The 18794-nt window shown below is 43.8% G+C and overlaps 1 protein-coding gene across 2 annotated transcripts in view; it reads left to right on the forward strand.

Moving 5' to 3' along the window:
* Nucleotides 1-1813: 1813 nt before the first annotated feature.
* Nucleotides 1814-18794, forward strand: part of CLYBL (citramalyl-CoA lyase) — a 212270-nt gene continuing 195289 nt past the window's right edge. For both annotated transcript variants that reach the window (XM_067293634.1, XM_067293625.1), the window contains exon 1: nt 1814-1885. In XM_067293634.1, the coding sequence (XP_067149735.1) occupies nt 1815-1885 (71 nt within the window). In that variant the 5' untranslated portion in view covers nt 1814. The remainder of the gene's footprint in view (nt 1886-18794) is intronic.

Raw genomic sequence — 18794 nt, forward strand, 5'->3', positions numbered from 1 at the left:
TAGCATGCAAGATTACCGAGGGGATGGAAGTTGAACGCAGGTCACTCATGCTTCAGTACAATTCTTGAAAACAGCATAATTCATTTTGCCAGGACTGGAAATTCACACTCACTGACATTGCTTCCCCAGTGAAGTGATGCTAAGCTGGATGGGAAAATTATACACAGTCCTCTGACAGAGAAAAGCAAGTCGAGCGTCAGGGAACGAACAAAGTTTCTTGGCAAAACTGAACACTAGAAAGTAAAGGTTTCGCAAGGACTGCAGCTTGATCTGCACGGACTTGTGTCTGACATGTCTGTGCCCACCAACTCGACTGCAAAACACCCTGCCCTTCTTCTTTCCCCCTCCACATCCCTTCTACCCTCTTCCCGCAGACCCTGTGTGACCTCTGCCATGCCCTGATGAGCAGAAGGCAGCACAGGCTGTATGGGGGGGCTCACTGACAGGAGAGTGCCTGGGCTGCTGGGCCAGGCAGCCCCGGTAGCCTGGGCCCAGGCACCCTGAGGAGTGGGGGAACTGCTTTGGGTCTTTCTTCCCCATCCTGGCCCTGTTTTCATAAAAGCTCTTGAAACTGAGTGTGTTGGGGATCTCTCCCCCATGGCCAGGTTTGGTCCAAAATGGGCAATAGGTTCAACAGTTGTGGGAGGATGGGAATGGGAGACAAAGAGACAGGCAGGGAGCATGATCCAAACTTCCTGTCCTAAATAAAAATGGGCTAAAAATACCCATACTCATGGATGAGCTTGTTGAAATTATGTTTCATAGCAAGTCTAGTATATTAGAGCAGAATGGCAAGGAAAATACATTTTCAGTGTAAGTTCTGCCTGACAGAAAATGGAAGAAACAGATCAACAGAAGCACTGCTCTATTTTCAGGATCCCTTCCTTCTCAGTTTGGCTTCCTTTCCCCCCAGTGCTACTTCCTATTTCACCTTTGATCTCACCTCTTTATTCTCCTCCTCAAGAATAAACTATTTCCACTCATTACAGTTATTTCCTGATCAAGATGTGCAGAGCAAAAGTATCTGAGCCAGAATTTAATCCCGAAGTTGGAGTCACTTGTGTCAAAAGCATCTGCTGTTAGCATTTCTCTAGGTATATGCTGACTCTAGCAGCCTTGCCACAAATGTATCCCCAAACTGTACAACTTTTGCTATGCCAATATATCAAGATACATACTAGCACATACCTGGATGCAGTGGTTGCATTAGAAAGATGGCTATATTGGCATAGTTACTATTGCCTAAGAAGGTGAGCAAGTGTTCATGACAGAGGCCTCAGGTGGCAGGCAGGTGTGATTTCAGCAGAGGTCGGGGCCTGCAGCTGCTCGACAGCCCTGCACTGCCCACCCATCGGCAGCCCCACTCACACCACCGTACCTGACCGGTCTGCGTCAGACCCGGCCCGGTTAGCACTCACAGCGCTATTTAAGCAGCCCCAGCTCGCTCTGAGGACCCGGCTACGCCTTTCCCCCGGGAGCAGCGGCCTCCCCTGAAGGACCGGGGAGGAGGCAGCCGCAGGGCGGCGGGAACACGACGACTCCCTGACACCGCAGCCCGGTTAACGGCCGGTAACGGCTGCGCCGTTGATGACGCACACGGTCCTCTCCAGGCCCGCCTCCCCTCCCGGCATGAGGCCGGCTACTACACGCGGCGGAGGGCCCCGCCCCCACCCCACGTGGCGGCGACGGCCCCGCCCCCTCCATCTACCCCCCCCGGCCAATGGGCGCCGCGGGGCAGAGGGGCGCAGCGGCGCGGCTGGGAACGCCGCCGGCCGAGCCAATGGGCCGCGGGGAGGGGCGGGGCCGAGTCGGTGATGATGGCGGCGGCGGCGGCGGCGGCGCTGGCGCTGTGGCGGGCCAACCCGGGCCTGGGGAGGCGGAGACTGTGAGTGACGCGAGCGCCGCGCGGCGCGGGGAGGGGCGGGGCTCGTGGGGGCTCGTGGGCGCCGCACCCCGCCCCTCCCTGCGGGGCGACCACCCCCCGCGCAGCGCCCCTCCCCCCCACCCCCTGCGCAGCGCTCCGCGGGCGGGAAGCCGCTCTCGGGTTTGGGGGGGATTAGGGTTTTTTTTTGCCTCCCCCCCCACGCCGGATTTGTTCGCAGCGGGCCGGGAAGCTCCGCCCGGCTCGCGGGGGGCCAGGAGAGGCCGGGGCGAGGGGTGGGGGTGGGCTGGGAAGTGCATGGGGTGCGTCAGATTCCGCCGCTGCGTATTTCTGGGGCCTCCCCTGCCTCGCAGGAGCTGCTGCTTAAATAAAATAAACCCGCGGCGTGCGGGCACCCAAAATGCTGCTCCGGGGCGGAGGGGGAAGTCTGCTTCCCGGTGTGTGCCCCATCAGCAGAAGCACCCAGCATGCTTTCTTCATAATAAGCTTTTTATTTTTTTTTAAATTATTATTATTTTTTTAAGGTTTTTGGGCCCTGCTGTTACTCAGCTAATTTTGTGAGTTAAAGTAGCACGACCCTGGAGGTTTGCTGCTTGACCTCAAGGACGTTGCATGTCCGTTCTGGCTCGAATAGCTGCATTTTGGTCCCTTCTCACCACGGCTGTTCAGCGTGCCCTGAGTGGGTAGGGAGCTGTTTAACTTCGCTTTTGTTTGAGGGAGCCACCAGCGGCAAGAGGCGAATGGGCAAGATTTCCCTGGCCGCAGGAGGAGGGTAGGACGGGCACCGTAGGCTTCAAACTTATCACCTGCCCGTCAGCTAGAGGTTGGTATGCAAGCAGGAGGAGGCCAGGAGTGGGGGGATGAAGGTCCGCACTGACAAGGCATTTCGACACCCCCCGTTTTACCACCTGGACGCTCGTCCCGCTTCCCAGGAGGTTTCGTGGGCCTGTGCTGCAGCGGCTGGAGCAGCAGCCGTGCGCTGAGCTGGGCTGTGCTGTGCTGGGGGATGCGTGTCCATCATGCGCTAACAGAGGAGGGATGGTGCCTCTCCTGGTCTGCCGCTTCCTCGTCCGGCTTGGCTGGGCACTTGATCCCTTCAGACAGCAGATGTGGAGCAGTCGGAGGAGGCTCTCCGAGTCTCAAGGACGAGCTCCTGCCTTTTCTTCCCACCCTGAAACAATTGCCTATTTCTGCTCTATTTCTTTCTGTAAGGGACATTTATAACGTATGACACTTAGGCACACAAGGAAAGTGAAAACATAAATTAGTTTCTTCCAATTACTGCAAAATTACCCTTGCCTGGTTGTCTGCTTTGAACTGATAGCTACTAAATTAGAAAGAGTGACCTCGGTCTTTCCTTTTTGTGGCGCCGGAGTTTCTGACCTAGCAAGCTTGTTACAGCCCACTGCGCCCAATCTATTACAGAATAAAACAAGCAATAGTAAAAGGCATGGGATCAGCACCATGGGTTTTCTTGTTTTTAAGAAAATACTGCGTTATCTTCTCCGTCTGTGAACCGCTCTGTGTCAAGCTAAATGCTGGGCAAGAACATGCGAATGGCTGTGCTGGGTTTCACCAAGGACTTGTCCAGCCCTAGCAACTTTGAATTTGAGTCAAAGCCCTGTGGAAGGCTAGGAACAGGGCAAGCACAATGCCCACCAAAGTGCTTCCTTGGCATCCAGTTATTTTCCATTCAGGGGTTTGCTGAGCTGGCTGTGGATTTGGGGTATTTTGTATTTAAAATTTTGCCTTTTTTGCCTTGCCTTCTTATTGATGTCTAGCTTATCTGTAGTTTCATTCTGCTGTCAGAGTAGTTTGGGTTTTTGTGATTAATCTGCATGCAGCACTTGTGAAGGTTGTCCCCTTGGGTGTCAAGAGCTGAGGCCCGATACAGATGAGGGAAATGGAGTTAAAGGCGCAGGGAAGAGCTGTTCTGCTTTCCTTATCAAAAATGACATGCAAGTTATGGCATGGGCAAGAAGCTGTCGCACCGGCATCCTTCAGCCTTGACCTGGAGAGGCCCTTGTGAGTTGGGAAGGTTGATGCAGCTCCATGCCGACACTTCGGTGGGGGCTAGTTGGTGACGATTGTGTAGGTGCCGCATGTCCCTTGTAGCTGGCCTGAGATCACAGGCGGTTTCATGCAGGTGGCCAGATAGCTGTCAGATGGTGCACTTTGGGCAGGATGATATGAAAACCTCCACTGTAAATAGATATGAAAATCTCCATGCAGATCAGCTTGCAGAATCAGGTGCTAAATGACACCTGCTATAAAAAGAGGCCTTGACAGCACCTTTCTGCTGGAGATCTGTGTGGTTTTGATAGCAAGCTGCCACCAGCAGTGCTGGCTTTCTGCCTGCAGGTGCATACTACCTGCAGGCTGAAATGTCCTTTACCTACTGGAATGGTTGGTCGTTATGTTTGTGCCAATTTAAGTAAGGTTTTCAACAGCACTTCTAGAGCGAAAGCAGATTTTCAGTACTGGCATTAGGCAGGCAGTCAAGTGTTAGTTCATTTTAATATTTAAAGCTATAAATTCTTGCAGTCTGTGCTGAGACCATGATACTGTAAATATTTTATAGTTGATTAGCAAAAAAGTATGCAGTCTGTAATAACTGTAATCTAGATGTTACTATGAGCATGCAATATTGATTCTGATGGTCTTGAGGAACTTCAGGGATGATTAGACTTGTTTGTGCTGTGCAAGAAGCCCATAAAATCCAAGTCAGTCCTTTATGCCCACAGTCACACTGTCCTATATAGTACAAGGTCATTTTCCATCCTACCTCCTTCATTTCGTTTTTATACCATTTCCAGGTGCATGTAAATGCCTTTCTTTTCTTTTCATTTCTTTTCTTTTTTTTTTCCACATTGGTGCAGAATTATAAATGCCAAGCCTCACAGTTTCTGGTCATGAGGAATTCTGAATATTTATACTGCAGCGAGGTGAGGAGTTGACACTGCGTGCAGCTGCAGGCAAGCAGATGATCACGTTTATGTGTGCATAATGCACATCCAGGGTTGGGAAAGGAGGCTGACCGCCTGCCCTTGGCAGCGCTGCTCTCTGCCAGCCGTGGTCAGAAAGCAGCGCCTTGGCTAGCGCTGCAGCCAGGCTGGGACATGGCTACTGAACCCTGCGGCCCCCTCACTTGATCCCGGGAGACTTTACGGCATCCCATCTGTGGGAGCTTTCTGTGCCTTGTCGTCAGTGCTGCTCTGAAGCCAGAGAAGCTGTGCAGGTGGAGACTCAGGGTGTGAAACTGCAGACTGCAAGCTGCCTCCCAGGACCTGAATTTGGGGCAGCCTACTGGTCAGAGACCCAAGCAAAAGGGGAATGAGGAGTCCTCGTTCACCTTCAAGCTGAGCATCCACGTAGCTGTGTGCAACGAGCAGAGGGAAAAAAAGGGACAACTTCAAACGTGGGCAACTGAGGCATGTGTTGGTTGGATTTAACATGCCACTTCACGGTCTTTGCCTAGCAGCAGTTTTTGCAGATACAGAAATGATGGCAGGTGCCTCTTGGGATGCTTGGTTCCACTGGGTACGGACTCTGGCACACGGGTCCCACAGCACTCATCACTGTGATGTGAGAGTGGCAGCATCCTGGACCCCAATTTACATCAGGTACCTCCGATCCAGTGTGGCTTCCTCCCCAGCTGCTGCGGTTCACTATTCATGAGGACATTACTGCCCCTGCAAAGCTGCTGCTCAACATCACCATGAGAGAGTGAACAAGGTACTGATATCGTTAGCAGGCAGATGACACCTACGGTAGTTGAAGCAGTTTTGATCTGTTTTTGCTCACTTGTGACATTTCAGAGCCTGGTGGGCTTTTCCTGTGTGAGAAGGATTTTGGCTTGTTGGGAGAAGTTCAAAAAAGTCCTTCCAACTGTTTTTGAATAAAAATTGCAGCTGTTTTTTTGTTGTTCTTAATAGACTTTAAGTGTGCTTTTGAAGACATTATTGCAGTAAAAATATTGACTATGAAATCTGCCTTGATTACAGATCTTCTTGAAAGGTTCTCACTTTGCTTGATGATCACGGTGCAAAAGAAGAATGTTGCAAACATAAATGTGATCACCTGCTTACCAACAAGAAACCTGCTTGCCCTAAGCCAGCTGAGTGCGTATCTGCTTCAAGTGTGCATAGGAGGGTTTTTTACATGTGGCATCTTCTGGGCAGAGGTATACCCATATGCCAATATCAAATCAATCAAAAGCAGTGTTCTTAAGCTCACATATTGGCCGAGTGCTGCAGAATACGGACTATACCGTGTAGACACATAACGTGTGTCATATCAAACGCGATGAGACAAGCACGCCAGCTATGAATGAAGGAACCTCCAAAGTGCTGCTGGCAGAGCTCTGCTTCCTTTGCTGTGTCACTAAAATGGATGTAACAGCTTTCTGTGGCATGGTGAGGCTTACTGAATGTCTGCGTGAAAGATAATACAGGATTAAATAATAATTCCATTTCAGATCTTGTTGAGGGACCGCACATATGTCATCTAAAATTTCTACACTTGGAATAAAAATTATTTACAGCATTGGGGGTTTCTTCTGTTTTCTCTGATTGTCATCTCCCCCAGGAACCCGCTGCTTCTTCATCTTTTGTCTCACAATACAAGTTTGTGGCTACTTGGCAAATTAGTCATTACAATGATGTTTTTCATAGATTGGACACTGGAGGGTGCTAACACAATGAGAGCTGAAATTGTTCTAAGAAATTAAAGGGTTCCCCTTTGTTAGTTGTGAAATAGTTTTATTCTTTCTTGCAACATTTAAATGGAAAGACATGAATCATGATCCTTACCAGTAGCTGATCTTGTTCAGTGTGTGTAGAGCTATAACGAAGAATATCAATAAAGTGCTAAGTCTGTGAGGGATTTCTTTCCTGAACCATTATCAAAAAATCCCTCATTTTATGTTCTACACACTGTGTCTTTCAAGATTATGGCCTTGGGGTGAATTGTATTTGAAAGTGTGACTTTCTAGTGATAAAAACATTTTATCTGGCAGAACAGTTGGCAGAACAGTTGAGAAGTATCTGCAGAATCTGCTTTTCTACAAGCAGATTTTGATTCACTTAAACCAGTGTTGTCACATAGCTGGGGAGGTGAGAACCTCAGATTGGCTCACACTGGAGAGGGAGGGAGATGATGTTCCAAACGCCGCTAATTGAGGTCCTGGTGTTGTGATCCTCCAACTGTGGATGGACCTGATGGAACTCCCTGAAATCAAGGCATAGGCTGGGTATGTTGTACCTGAATGTGTTTAAAGGTAACTATGCGAACTCTAGTAAGCTGTGGTTCAACGGTGGGGTAAATCTGGCTTTAGGGCTTCTGGTGCCACAGGCATGCAAGCTGAAGGGCTAATCCAGTCCAAACTCAGGCTCTTGTGTCTTATTGCACTTGCTCCAACCTGACTGCCAAAAGGAGCAGTCCGTATTCCCCATTCTCCCCTGCACCTTCCCGTTGCTGCCTGTGCATTAGATGTTAAGTTGATGAATGGGATCAGCAAACTGATCCGGCTGGAGACTGACAGTATTGGGGGCCTTTGGCTTGGCAGGCTGTTTTTTGGCTGCCTCAGTAAGCTTCATTTTACCTTGCGACTGCTATCACCAGGCCTCATGCGAGGGTGCATGTGGGTGTCCAGGATGTGGCCTTTCGTCAGCAGCTGCCATTGGGTCAGATGAAGCATGTTATGGAGTTGAACCTTTGCTCTGCTGATTCAAATTTATTCAAGCATTTTTGGCAGGTTAAAATTATATTGGCAGGTTTATGCCAAATGAGGGTATTACCTGTCCACACCGCTTTCTCGCTTTATGCTGAATGGGGTCTCCACTCTCCTCTGCAGTTGGTGGAGAGCTACAGAGCTGACATAAACTACATGTTGTGCACTCCAGTATTCAGTATTCACAGGATTGTGAAATCCGTGTTTGAGCCAGTTTTCATACTGGCAGCAGCAGGCTAATTAATGCTAATGAGAAGCAGGGTGCAAAGCTGAACGTATACAGCTAATCACCACTGGCACCCCAGCTAGTTTGCTTAGAGCTAACTCAGTTCCTCTAGATGCTGCTGCTTGGTGCTGTATTTGTCTGTGTGGATCTACTAGCAAAATGAAGCCAATATTTGTAAGGTGTCCTAGCAGAACAAATGTAGTATAAATACACTTTTGTTAGAAGTCTTTCTCCTTGTGTAAAATGAGTTACTTCTCTTTCTTTTTCCCCTTTGCAAGTGAATTGTTGTACTGTCCCCTCCTGGAAAGGGTTGCTACCTTGCTCTGTTTTATTAGTAAATTTGTGTTCTTTCTCAGGTATTGCAGTCTGCAGGGCTTTCCTGCCCTGAAGGGAGATTCAGCCACTATACTTGAAGCCACTTCTGTTAAGACTCATTCTGGCAGGTAAAAGCCCCTGGATAATTCCTGGGTTTCTGCTGAAGAACTGATTGCCTTCTGAACTCTTACAGTATGGTGTGTGCTCCCGTCCATTGCACATTAGCCCATTCTGATTTTCAGGTGTGCTTCTGGTTGTGGTGTCTCTTGGAGCCTTGGTGGACCCAGCTCCTCTTTCTCACCCTAACTGGAGCTCTGAGCCTCCTCATTTGGAGTGATGAAATACTTGACTCACCAGTGGTATTTTGTCAGTCGGACTGTCTATGGCAGTATTTCTCCAAATGCTGCCCCCTTAGTGGGGGAGCGGTCCTCAGTAAACGGTCTTCAAATGGTCCTCTTCCACCCCACAAGGCTGTGGAGCACTGCAAGCTTGCAGAACTTCAATCGCAAATGGATGCGGAGGTCAACTTCGTTGTCATTGAGCCGCGTGGTTGTGAAACTGGAACAAGTTCCGTCTTCAGTTTTTCCCTTTTTTCTTGTCTTTGCTGTGTTCCCCCCTCAATTATCTGTATGCTCTTCGAAACTCCAAGCATCGTTGGTGCCAATGGGAGTCGCTGGTCCCTGTGACATAGGCCTGACTCGGGGGCTGCCCGCCTGGCCTTCTCCACCCCTTCACAGGCCGGGATTGACCTGCTGTCATGGGCCGAGCAGCCAACCTGCTTTCTTTTCTGCCATTTTAATTAAAAATGGTTGGCATCAGGGCCTCTGCAGTGATGAAAGGGAAATGATGAAACTTTGAAGAATTTGGGGCATAAAGCTGATCTCTAAATTTTAATGTACTCATTGCATTTAAACAGTTAATAGATACATTTTACATTGAGCTTTCAAGTGACCTAATTTCCCTTAGTACTGTACATTGAGCTTTATACATCTGCACCTAATTTGTAAAAAAGGACTTAATGAGAAACTTCAAACAATTTAAATGTCAATTACAAAGAAAGCAAGGTTTTAAAGTTCCAGTAATCTGTCCATATTGGTCATCGAAACATGATCCCAGGTGGATGTTAATTCAAGACAGATGGCATTCCAAAGGCACAATTACAAAGAGCTTATATATATTCAACACTAACAAGCTGTCACGCTATGTTGTAGCTACACTTCCAATACTGTATAACTACAATTACCGCTTTATCTGGTGCGGACTTGCTAATAATGGGTTTTGATTCCCCGCTCTTGAAATTGTCAATGGGATTTTTTTGGGTGAACTGGAAAGCGGAGATGGTTGGTGCGAATATCTTTCATTTGCTCAGTCTGGTGTTTGGGTTTTTTTTTTCTTTTTTTCTTTAGTCAGGGAAATGCTAGTCAAAGAAACTGCAATATTGAAAATATTGAATATATGCCTAACAGGACTAGCTCATCACAGAAGATTTTTATTTCCTGGCAATAATAATTAACGTTAGTCTTATCAGCTGCTAGGAAATAGCTGTGATGATTTGTTAAAACCCACAACATCCTGGATGTTTTCAGTTAAAAAGTCATCTGAAAGCCTTTGGAGTAATGTGAATGTGACGGGGAAGATTGAAGTCCAAGGGATTGATTGTGACTTTACTTGTGGTGGTGTAAATAGGTAGCAGTTCCACTGCAGCCAGGCGGGAATAGCGCACCCAGCGCCAAATGAGGTTTGAATTGTTTGTAGGCTTTTTGAGAGTGTGATTAGGCCTATGGGCAGAGTGTGAGGGGCTGAACAAAGCAGGGGAAACCCAGGACCTTCATGAGGCCAAAGCATCGACTTGTGATAGATGGTTATGTTTGCTTGTTGTAGAATTTATATGTTTATTATATATTTAGTAGTTTAGATAGACAGCGATCTGTATAACCAAACAATGAAAGCTGATTGTGTACAACTTCCACTGATTTTTTTTTTTTTGGTTCATTTCTTGAAACGAGGTCAAGAAAATGCAAGGTTTGTGCTGTTATGAACAGACAGTGTTTTAATAGGCTTTAAAAATTACCCAGTGTTAGAAGCAAGATTAATAATGCTCTCCAATGAGGTTTTTAAGCTCTTATGGGTACGTGTATCCCATACAGAGGCACTGAGAAGGAAGGACTTATATTTCTGCTAGTTCATCTACCTTTCAATGAAAAGTGGAGAAGATGCAGAAAGGCTAGGATGCTTCACGTTTGGAATGCCGGAATTAAATGGTGAGATTTTGCCCCTCCCCTTTTTTTTAATTAAAGAATGTTGTAAAATGTTTTTTTGAAAGCATCTTACCCTGCTTCCTTTCTGGAGGAGACAGTGCTATTTGTGCTATTTGACATATGCAGCTCGCCAGCGAATTGGACTCCTGAGCCATGCTTGAAACAAAATGCCGATTTTACCTACAGTTTTACTAGCTTTCCTGGTTTATGCAGTGGCATTTGAATGGCCTCTAGTAATTGTTTTTAGCAGAAAAAAAAAATCAACCAAAAAAGAAAAACACGACCCAAAGCTCATTAGCACTGTATTTGGCATGCCATGAGTTGTTAAATCTTTATATAAATGCAGAAGTTAATTTGTAACAAACATAATCCTTTATTTTTTAGAGAGAGGTTTCTTTCAAATTTTTATTCTTACTGCTGAGGTACAATATGTTTTTTTTCAAACATTGGCTGTTAATTCCAGAATAAGGAAAGAACAAATTCATGTTTTAATAAAAAAACTACGTATAATTCCTGAGTGTTAAATATACTTAGTGAATTAAGTGACTAAAATTATGTGGAAAACAAAAGGCAACAAATAAATGCTTAAATAGCCTTTTTGGGCTAATTGGTTTATAGCTACACTTTTTTCTTTTTTTTTATCTGATGCTAATGTGTCTCATTCTCTAGTATCTTCCCCTCTGATTTTTCCCGTGATTAACTGGGTAACATACCATAGTCTTTTATTTAGTTCAGGCTTCACTTTGAGAGTTAACTAATTGTTAAAGCCTGAGTGGGAAATTTTCTTGCACCTGGAAAATTAGGAGAGCAAAAGCAAGAGACACGTCCGCATCCTTTCCCTGGTGGTTCTTCACCTGTGAATTTGAACTACAGCGGTAATAAAAGTTTTGTGGACCTCATTTTATGTGAGATCATTAAGCGACAGGAGACTTCAGGACACTGAAAGGTGCCATTTATAAGCTTAAAGTGCCTGCAGGAAGGCAAAACAGGCTTGTAAAACTTAGACCCCAAACTCTGAAAGGTAACCAGTTTGTACTGCTGGCTGCAGACCTAGGTTGTCAAAATTGCGAAGGTGCTTTATGGTATTGATTTTTTATAAATTGAAAAAAATCTGCCTCTGAAAGCTGATGTAATAGCCTGTTCTTTCATACTTCTCACTTGTGTTGATATCTCTTTTGTCAAAAAAAGAAAAAAAAATGCATTAAGGGGAATGATCCTAGTAAAAACCTTATCAGCTGTTGTAGTGCCCAGCTGCTGGGCTTATTATCTTTCCCACTGCAGACCGCTGTTCTGCTGAACTGCTAATTTGACTATAAAATGCGTTTCTCCTGACTTTTTAATAATAATTTGCAACCTTGAGGTGCAACGAGCTTAGCTCTTCACGTGGGTGAGGCATTTTGTAGGCAGAGTGCGCTCGCCCCTTGAGTGTTCAGGAACCAGTAGCGGGCTGCACAAATGGAGAAAAGTCTTCAACGAAGTGGTGGGTATGCCAGCACAGCAAATCTTCATTCATGAAACTAGCTGTTATGGCTCTAAACAGGCAATGCAGTCCACTAAATAAAGAATATGCTGCCGTTTTTATGGATCTGCAGACCCTGAAAGGCACTGGAGTGGCAGCCCATGGAAACTTTGAAGTCCGATATTTATTCTCAGGGCAGGCACAGCTTTCCCTACTCGCTCCCACGGTGGTGCCTCAAGTGAGAGTTGGAGCAGTCATTTCAGGAATTAATGCCTCAAAATCGCCATTGTTACGGTGGAGGACTTTGCTTGGTTCTTTTTGCCACTCGCTCGATTAGGCTAAAAACTTCTCAAGTGTGTGCCAAAAAAATTCGTCATCCATATCTATAATGCTATAAATTGCTGGGGCTGAACTCTTCTAGTTCAGCCCATGTAAACTGAATGAGTTGCAGCCTCATTAACGTTTCTTGGCTGAAATTACTTGGATGCCAATTTGCATGATCCAAACCTAAATTCCAGTGAGGACAATAGAGCTGATGGCAAGTCCAGTCTGCCTGCAACATCTTTGTCCTCTTCATCTAGGTGCATTTAATATCCAAATACTTAGTCATGTTACTTTTAGAAGCAACTGGCTGTATTGTATAGTATCCAAACTGTTATCCTGCTGTACATAGTTCACGTGGACTCCAAAGAAGTGGCTGTGATGCAGAAGCGTATTTGCATTATTCTGTTTTCTTACGCTGCTTTTGTTGCCTAGATTGATGGGCTTGGGGCCCCAAATACTGCACTGTGTTTAGTATGACCCCAGGGCCTTTGCAGAGTTGATTGCAGGACTCAAACCTTTATATCCACTATTAAAAGGCAGTTATGTGACTGTTTATGTCAGAGCCAGGTGCTTTGTTGCCTGTGGACACGCTGTTACTTAACAAAATTTATTTTTTTCTTTACGGTCAAAATGTGATAAACATACTTACCGTGGTACCTTACCCGTCACAAATGGTCTGGCTGGCTTCTGCGGACCACTTCTTCTGCCAGAGCATCAGTGAGGCTTTCCTCACTCTCCGCAAGGATGCGTCTGCAACAGCGTTCTTGCAGGCACGGGGGGTTCTGCATTTTCTGTGTGAATAACACACAATTTCTAGATGTCATTTCATCAACATGTTTTTTAGCATTATTATTCTTGGGTTTTTTTCTTTCAGTTCTCTAATCCTTAGTGCATTTCTGCTTTTGTGGGTTCATTTATTTAGACTGTACATAGCCTAATAGCCTAATAATATATATAATACATATATAGCCTAAGCATTGTGGGCATGTTGCGTTAAACATTAGCTTATTGTTAAATCTATAGCAAGATCAAAACATTTAAGATGCTTTAGGCTGGGTCAGTACAAAATACTGACTCTAGCATGGAACTATAAAGTCTGTTTTCTTACTAACTGCTTCTTTGAGAAATTGATAGATGTGGAAAAAAAAAAATTTAACAGTTTTTGTTTTTTTTCCTTCCTGTTGAACTAAGCTACTGAGGAAATCTTCCTACTGCTACACGCTGCAATATGTCAGAAACACCATTATGTTATAGTTGCATCATTATCTAAAGGAAAAATTGAGTGTGGGTTTGAAGTCGACAAGTGATGAAAGTAGCCCTGAGGTTGTCAATTAGAAAGGCAAGGCCTGGAATTGCCAGTTCCCTTCTCACCCCCTCACTTTGCTGCCTGCTCCCTCCTCACCCCCCCACCAGACGCTTTATTGCTCCAAACATAAAGAAAAGACTCATGTTGTTTTGCGTCCCAAAATCTATCTCACCAGTATGATTCATTTGAATTTTTGGCTTGTGACAATGTGTTTGGTGTATATAGTTAAACAAGGAGAAATAAAATGTAGCAGACAGAAAAATCAGTCACAAAATGGTGCCCACTCTTTTCTTTTGGTTTATTTTGTTTACATGTTGAACTGTTAAAACTATTCTTTCATACCATCCCTGGAGCCTGCACAGTGAGTTTAGCAGTACTGCATAATTTAACTTCTACCCTATGTTTGTTTGCATGTTTTAAAATGTGAAATTTAATGACAGCCAGTTAGGACCTGTGTGTTCCCGTAAAAAGTGGAGGGCAACATGTGCATTTTTTCCCAAAGGGAGATATTGGCTACCAAAGTTTAGGATATAATGTAATATAATACATAGTGTTTGCATTTTGCTTGGGCAGATAGGATCTAGCATGTTGCCATTTCTCCTTTCTAAGGGAATACATGCGTTTAGATAAGCAGATAAATTACGGAAAATAACAAACCAGATGTATTCAGATTTTAATCATTCTAGGTGTGCTGTGTTGTGAGAACAAAAATAAGCTTATGAAAGCAGTTTTAAAGTAGTAATATAAGTTGAATATATTTCAAACAGGCATGTTGTGAAGCGTTTAGTTCCTCTTCAGTTTTTGAAAAGCTGGAGATAACCTCAGACTTCAGGAGTGTCTTTTTACTCATGGCACAACTGCTTCAGTGACAACAGAAATTCAAGGTTTTTCCAAACAGCCCTGTCTCAACCTAGAGCAGACAAGTGATAATCATGGGTATGGGAAGGCAAGTAAATCTGCAAAGCACATTCAGGATTTTGACCTTACTGCTGTGGCTTCTAAGGCCCAGGTGGTTTCACAGTGACCAGCAAAACTCTGTTGAATGGCAAAAACTTGCAGTTGCTACTCATCTGTGACCATCAAATGAAAGAGGGAGCTCAGGAGATGGACTGCTCATCTGGAGTCCCTCTCTCCTCCATCCAGAGTTCAAAACATGAAGTAAATCCTAGTCTAGCGTAATTCACAGGAAAAGAGACATGGCATCGTATTTAGCGATTCAGCGTTGGATGGAGCTTTCTCCATCTGATGTGTTAGCTCTGCCTCAGATCCAAGCTGCAGAGCTTCTCCAGTGCTTCACTGGAGGTTTCGTGTAGAAGAGGTAGTACAACAGTATTTTCCAAAACCGTATGTTCCTTCCATGCTGTACTTTTATGGGTTTCCTAAGACAGATGTGTCTCATAGTATTGTACCCATAAATAATGAAAATATATGATGACATCTTTTCATGAAAGGTCTTATGCATTGTGACTCTGGTGTTTTTTAGAGCTACAGAAATAAGCTCCTTTGGTGGCCTGTTGCAAGACAGGCTATCTCAGGATGAAGTAGGAAACATTATATTTAGTTTAGCCTGTTCTGTTCAGATTTCACACCTGCTAGAGAGCTCAGTTATGGGTTTTCCTTCTAAGTTGGTGCTTTTCCTGAATTCCAGTAGTGTCCGTGCAGGAAGAGGATACAACCATGGCAATCTTCTACAGTCACTTTCTGAGTGAAGTTACAAAAGTTGATGGTGGATCAGCAAAGCTCGTATTCCAGAGGAATATTCGTCTCTTTCTGGACTTTTCTTCTCTTAATCTCTCTTTCACCTACTTTTATATATCTGTCAGCAGTGCTGTTGGACAGGTGTATTCCTGTGCCATATGGAAGCAGGTCAGCCAAATTTTGTTGATGCCAATCACGGCTCCGCAAAAGGCAGACCAATGCCAAAAATCCACAGTCAAACATCCTTTTCAGTGTGTGCAGCAGAACGTTGCTCTCTGCTCATATTTCCCCCCCCCCTTTCCTTTTTGCTGTTAACCACATTTTCTCATGCATGTTTTTTGTTTGTTTGTTTTTGGCAGCCAAAAGCCCCTCTTTTGGTACATGATTGTTACTTTTGTCATGCCTTAAGTACATCAACATCTATTCTCTCTGTGAATTAAAATTTGACCTTTCTGCCACCTGCTTACCAGCTTACACTAGTTACTCCTCTACTTCTATTTCACATGGAGTTGTGCTTAGGAACACAGAGGCATTAAAAAATGCCCAAGGATCATCATAAGGTGAAAGCTACAGAGCTCCAGGGAGATTATTGGTAGAACTGGGCTTTTTCTCCGTTTTTTTCCCACATACTGAGGAAAAGTCTCATTTTTGGAGGGAAGGCTTCTTTCTTCCCAGCAAGGCTGGTCAACATAAACTCATCAGCTCTCCAGAGGTCTGATAGCGTTGGATCGCTTCTGTCTGAAGGTATAGAACCACAGTCAGAGATCTGGGCTCTATAGAGCTTTTTAGAGTTAAAAATCAAAGGCTTTTCCTTCCACCCACATACAAATACAGGTTTAGTTGTGCTTCTTCCTTCCCATCTGAGCATTCTCAAGTCCTGAACTCCCGCCCTACTTCTTGTTCATCCATACTCAGAGGAATCCTGGAAACAAATTTATTTTCCAAAAAGTGATGTGCAATTTCCTAACTTCTTGGTTCTTCTGACAGGGAATCTGAAAATAGGAGAGAAGCTTGTCTAGATTCAATAATCTGAGATATTTGGAATGGATACAAAAAACTATTCTGTACACTAGAAATCAAGGAAAGAAAGGAAAACCTACTGCTTTCACAAAGATTTGTTAAGCCAGGTGACTTGCCATGTCCAGATTTTGAATTCCTAAAATAAAATTGGAGTCTTCTATTGTATTTTATGCAGGCAAGAAAGATTTCCTTTGAATATGTCTGAAATGATACAGGGTTCACTGAAGTCAACTTTATCCTTAAGGTCAATATCCTTATCTAGTAGGATGCATGCTGTTAGCACATTGTCGTCCTGCTGGAACTCAGCACCTACGTTCCAGGACAGGATAAACCACAGACTGAACATGCTATTAAAGGGCTGCTTTTTCCTGGGGCAGCTGTAGTTTTTCATCAGCTTCTTTGACTACTCTGGCTTGGAAAATGATTTGCTAGCCTTAAAACACAACCGACAAGTGGGAGAACTAAGAAAAGAAAATTGAAGACATGACGGCTTAGGGTTTGTCATTGTAATTTGTGACTGTATAAAATCACACATGCATTATGGAATGCTAACGACAAAATTAAGTGGTATTTGTATGCTTCCTCCCAGCTAATAGCCAGGAATTTTGCTGCATACACCTTCTCCAGAAGACATTTAGTCCAGCCAAATTTCTTGTGAATCCCTGTCTGCAGAGAAACTGTGGGACAGGCTAGGGGAAAAAAGAGAGAACAGAACAGAACCATTGATCTAACCTGATTATTTTCCTGGATGAAAGAAGCAATGCTTTTAAGCCAAATGTAGGCTTTGGGGGGAAATCTAGCAATGGTTTGGGCCCTTCTGCTACTATAGACCCCCAAGATGTTTGGAGGCCTTCAGTTCAGACACTCAGATATTCACCACCTTCCTGATTCTTTTATCTTTATTCTTTTAGTCTTTTATTACCTTAGAAATTTTCAAATTCTTTTTCAGAACACTTTTAACCAATTCTACAGCTGATAAAATACTTTCTGCTGGCATCTTTATGTAAAATATTTGAGATGCAGGACTTTCTACTTTCTACCACTAGTAGCAGTAATGCTGGCACCTTCCTCAATGAAGCAAGAATAATTTTTCAGGAACTAAATGATATGCAAGGAGCTGAACACTGAATGAATAAGATGGGTCAAGCTTAATGATCAAGAAATAAATAACAAAAACACGTTTCAAAATTTATACCAACTGCATTTCTTTTTCTTAAAGATAATTCTATTAAAATGGTGCTAAGGCCTAAAATTACTGTAGTCTGCTAAAATCATTCAAAATAACAAATACAATAGAAAAAATGCATTCTTGCTTCCCAAGTTGTAAGTCAGATCACTGAACTGATGGAAGTCGGTGACTAAACTCTACAAACCTGAGTCATCTGAAGTACTGAGTCAGCTTTTGAGATCAGTAGTCTCTCCTGCAAGTACCAAGAGAATATTTTCTTCAGTATATTCAATTAGCTCAGTTAAATAATTAATTCATTCAAAGTTGACCAGTTGGGAGTTGAAAGAAGCAGAAAAGCTTGTTCTTCTCTACCAATCTGTGAATAAAAGCTAATTATGAGAGGATTAGATTTTCTAATGCTACAGTATTGAGGGCTATTACGACCAGATACTAGACTGGTGTGCTAATTCTTGCTAATATTGACTTTATTTTAATAGTTCAATTTTAAAATCAAATCACAATTTAATAATTTTTCTTTGTAAGTCTAGCCCATTTAAGACAGTGCTATATAATCATCCGTGTCTCTATATTTTAAGTTTTATTCCAGTTTCCATCCAAAGAAACTGTAAGTAAACACAAAGGGATAGTAAAAAAGAAATGTGCCATACACAATTTTCTAACAAAAATAAAATTAAACTGAAAAAAAATGTATAATGAGCTCTAGAAAAGCTTAAATATATATCAGTAGAGCTTCTCTGTCCTTCTGGCTAGCAATAAGAAGTGCCAAATTTAGTGTAAAAGCTATATTTAGCAACATACTTCAGTGGTTACAAAGCAACATACTTCAGTGGTTACAAACTGAGAATTAACCTTTCTTCAAGAAAATAACTAAAATGTATAAATGGAGAAACAAGATTCAAATTAATTATTTAACTCAAGGTTCCCTGCTTGGTAGCTTAAATTATTATTTTAAAAAGTGGTTTAAAAGGTTTCGTCCTGCTGAAAATCATCAGTGGCTGAGGTACCTGTGAGTGAAAATAAACATAAGTGCAAGCTTGATATAAGGAACCAGAAATTCAGCCAAGAATGCGAAATCAAGAAAATGGGAAAATAAAATTTCCAGCCCTGTCCATAAACATTTGGCATATGGGGCACCCCACAATGAAATTTAATTGCCTCTTCTGCCAGTAGGATAGTGAGGGAAAAGTTGCCCCGGGCTCTAGAAACGTGAGATGTGGAGGACAGGGCAGAGAGTCCAAAGCCGCCGAGTCCTGTTGCTGCTTGGTCCATGGTGCCTCCAACTTCCCAACAAATGCCACAGTGCTTCCTCTCCTTCTGCTGGTCACATCCAAAAGCTGTTCCTGTAAATGCTAATTCACAACCTTTCATCAAATTGCTTTGAAAAAA

The sequence above is a fragment of the Apteryx mantelli genome, chromosome 1 (assembly GCF_036417845.1).
Source record: "Apteryx mantelli isolate bAptMan1 chromosome 1, bAptMan1.hap1, whole genome shotgun sequence".
NCBI classification, from domain to species: domain Eukaryota; kingdom Metazoa; phylum Chordata; class Aves; order Apterygiformes; family Apterygidae; genus Apteryx; species Apteryx mantelli.